General features: G+C 41.4%; 1 protein-coding gene across 1 annotated transcript; it reads right to left on the bottom strand.

Moving 5' to 3' along the window:
• Nucleotides 1–1,692: 1,692 nt before the first annotated feature.
• ENH_00013700 (hypothetical protein, conserved) lies at nucleotides 1,693–2,273 on the bottom strand (the record flags this gene model as incomplete). The annotated part of the gene is made up of 1 exon (XM_013584270.1): nucleotides 1,693–2,273. A coding segment is annotated over one exon (581 nt), but the record flags the coding sequence as incomplete, so codon positions are not given.
• Between the last annotated feature and the right edge of the window lie 88 nt (nucleotides 2,274–2,361).

The raw sequence follows: 2,361 nt of genomic DNA, 5'->3' as shown, positions 1-2,361 counted from the left end.
TATATATATATATATATATATATATATATATATATATATATATATATATATATATACATATATATGTATATATATATATATATAATTTTACTCTGCAGAAAAATCCGTATGCAATAATATATATATAATATATATATATTATTGCATGTGAATACATACATATATATATATATATATGTATATATATATATTATATACATAGTATATATATTATATATACTATATATATTATATATATTATATATATTGTATATATTGTATATATATATATAATATATATAATATATATAATATATATAATATATAATATATATATAATCATGTATGGGAGAAAAGCTTGGAGTGACGTGAAGAAAGGGAAAAAGGACTTGGAAGGAAAAGTCTTTTAAAAGAAATGGCATTTTATAAATGGCATTTTATAAGCAGCATTTAATTAATGGCATTTAATTAATGGCATTTAATTAATGGCATTTAATTAATGGCATTTAATAAATGGCATTTAATAAATGGCATTTAATAAATGGCATTTAATTAATGGCATTTAATAAATGGCATTTAATAATTGCAGTTGAGAATGGCATCTACTAAATGGCATTTTATAAGTGGAATTTTGATTTGTGGCATTTAACAAATGGCATTTAATAAATGGCATTTAGTAAATGGCATTTGATAAGAGCAATTAATAAATGGCATCTAATAATGGCATTTAACAAATGGCATTAATAATAGCAATTAGTAAATGCCATTTAATAAATGCCATTTAATAAATGACATTCAATAAATGCCATTTAATAAATGGCATTTAATAATGGCATTTAATAAATGGCATTTAATAATGGCATTTAATAAATGGCCTTAAATTAAAGGCATCTAATAAATGGCATTTAATAAGCGGCATCTAACAAATGGCATTTAATAAATGGCATTTAATAAATGGCACTTTATAAATGGCATTTAATAAATGGCATTTTATAAATGGCAATTAATAAATGGCATTTAATAACGGCAATTATAAAATGGCATTTAATAAATGGCATTCTGTAAATGGCATTTAATAATGGCAATTAATAGATGGCATTTAGCAAAGTGGCATTAATTGGCAGCAGCAAAAAAGCAACTCCTGGGGCCTCTCCAGTCTTTTGTTTTCTTTTTTATATTTCTTTTTATTTCTCTTTTATTTCTTTTCTATTTTCTTTTTATTTCTTTCATTTCTTTTTAATGTCCAAAATAATACTTAGCACTCAAAAACCTTTGCACTTCCCCACAGCAGCAGCAGCTGCTGCTGCAACAGGAGGTGCTGCTGCAGCAGCTGCAACAGCTGCATCGGCTGCAGCAGCAGCAGCTGCTGCAGCAGCTGCTGCTTCCGCATCCCTCTGCTCCTTCCGCTGCTGCTGCGGCACCACCAACCGCACAAAAAGCAGCAGCAGCAGCAGCAGCAGCTCTCTGCCGCTTCCCACTCCACTCACAGAACTCCCGCACCACTAGCAGCAACAGCAGCAGCAGCAGCAGCAGCAGCAGCAGCAGCGGGATCAAGACATGTTACTGGTTTCTGCTGCTGGGGCGTAGCCAGTGGTCCGCTGCATCACCTCCTCCACCTCCTCCCGCAAGTCCTGGAAGACGTCGCTGCCTGCTGCTGCTGCTGCTGCTGCTGCAGCAGCAGCAGCAGCAGCAGCAGCAGCAGCAGCAGCGGGCTCAAGACATGTCGTTGTTGGTTTCTGCTGCTGGGGCGTAGCCAGTGGTCCGCTGCATCACCTCCTCCACCTCCTCCCGCAAGTCCTGGAAAATGCTGCTGGCAGCAATTGCTGCCAGCACTTTGCTGAAGTCGTTGCCCTGCAGCAGCTGCTGCGCGTTGTCTTGGATTAGCTGCGAGACTTGTTCTCTAAGAAAAGGATTATCTTCGAGGACTTTTCTTAAAGAAAAGAAGTACAATAGAATGGCTAATAAGGCCTCTTCGTCCTCTGGCTGCGAGAGTTCGGACTGCAGCAGCAGCCGCAGCGCCTGCTGCGGGTTGCTGCTGCTGCTGCTGCTGCTGCTGCTGCCCGGCGCTGCTGCCAGCAGCTGCTGCGCCTCCGGCCGCCCCAGCAGCCCCCCCAGCAGCTGCAAAGCCCGCTGCACAAAGGCCACGTCCAGGGGCTCTTCGGAGTCTCCGAGTTCGCTCCCGAGGGCCCCCAGCCGCCCCGCAATGGCCTCCAAGTCTGCTGCAGTTAGCTGCGAGAGGCCCCCAAAGGGGCCCCGAAAAAACGAGCCCGGGGGGCCCCCTGGAGCCTCCCCAACTGCAGCAGCAGCAGCAGCAGCAGCAGCAGCAGCAGCAGCAGCAGCAGCAGCAGCAGCGGGGAAGGCGCGTGGGGGGGCGAGTCGGGG

The sequence above is a fragment of the Eimeria necatrix genome, genomic scaffold, assembly GCF_000499385.1.
Source record: "Eimeria necatrix Houghton genomic scaffold, Enh_scaff1432, whole genome shotgun sequence".
NCBI lineage: Eukaryota > Apicomplexa > Conoidasida > Eucoccidiorida > Eimeriidae > Eimeria > Eimeria necatrix.
This window is presented reverse-complemented; position numbering and strand designations above follow the sequence as displayed.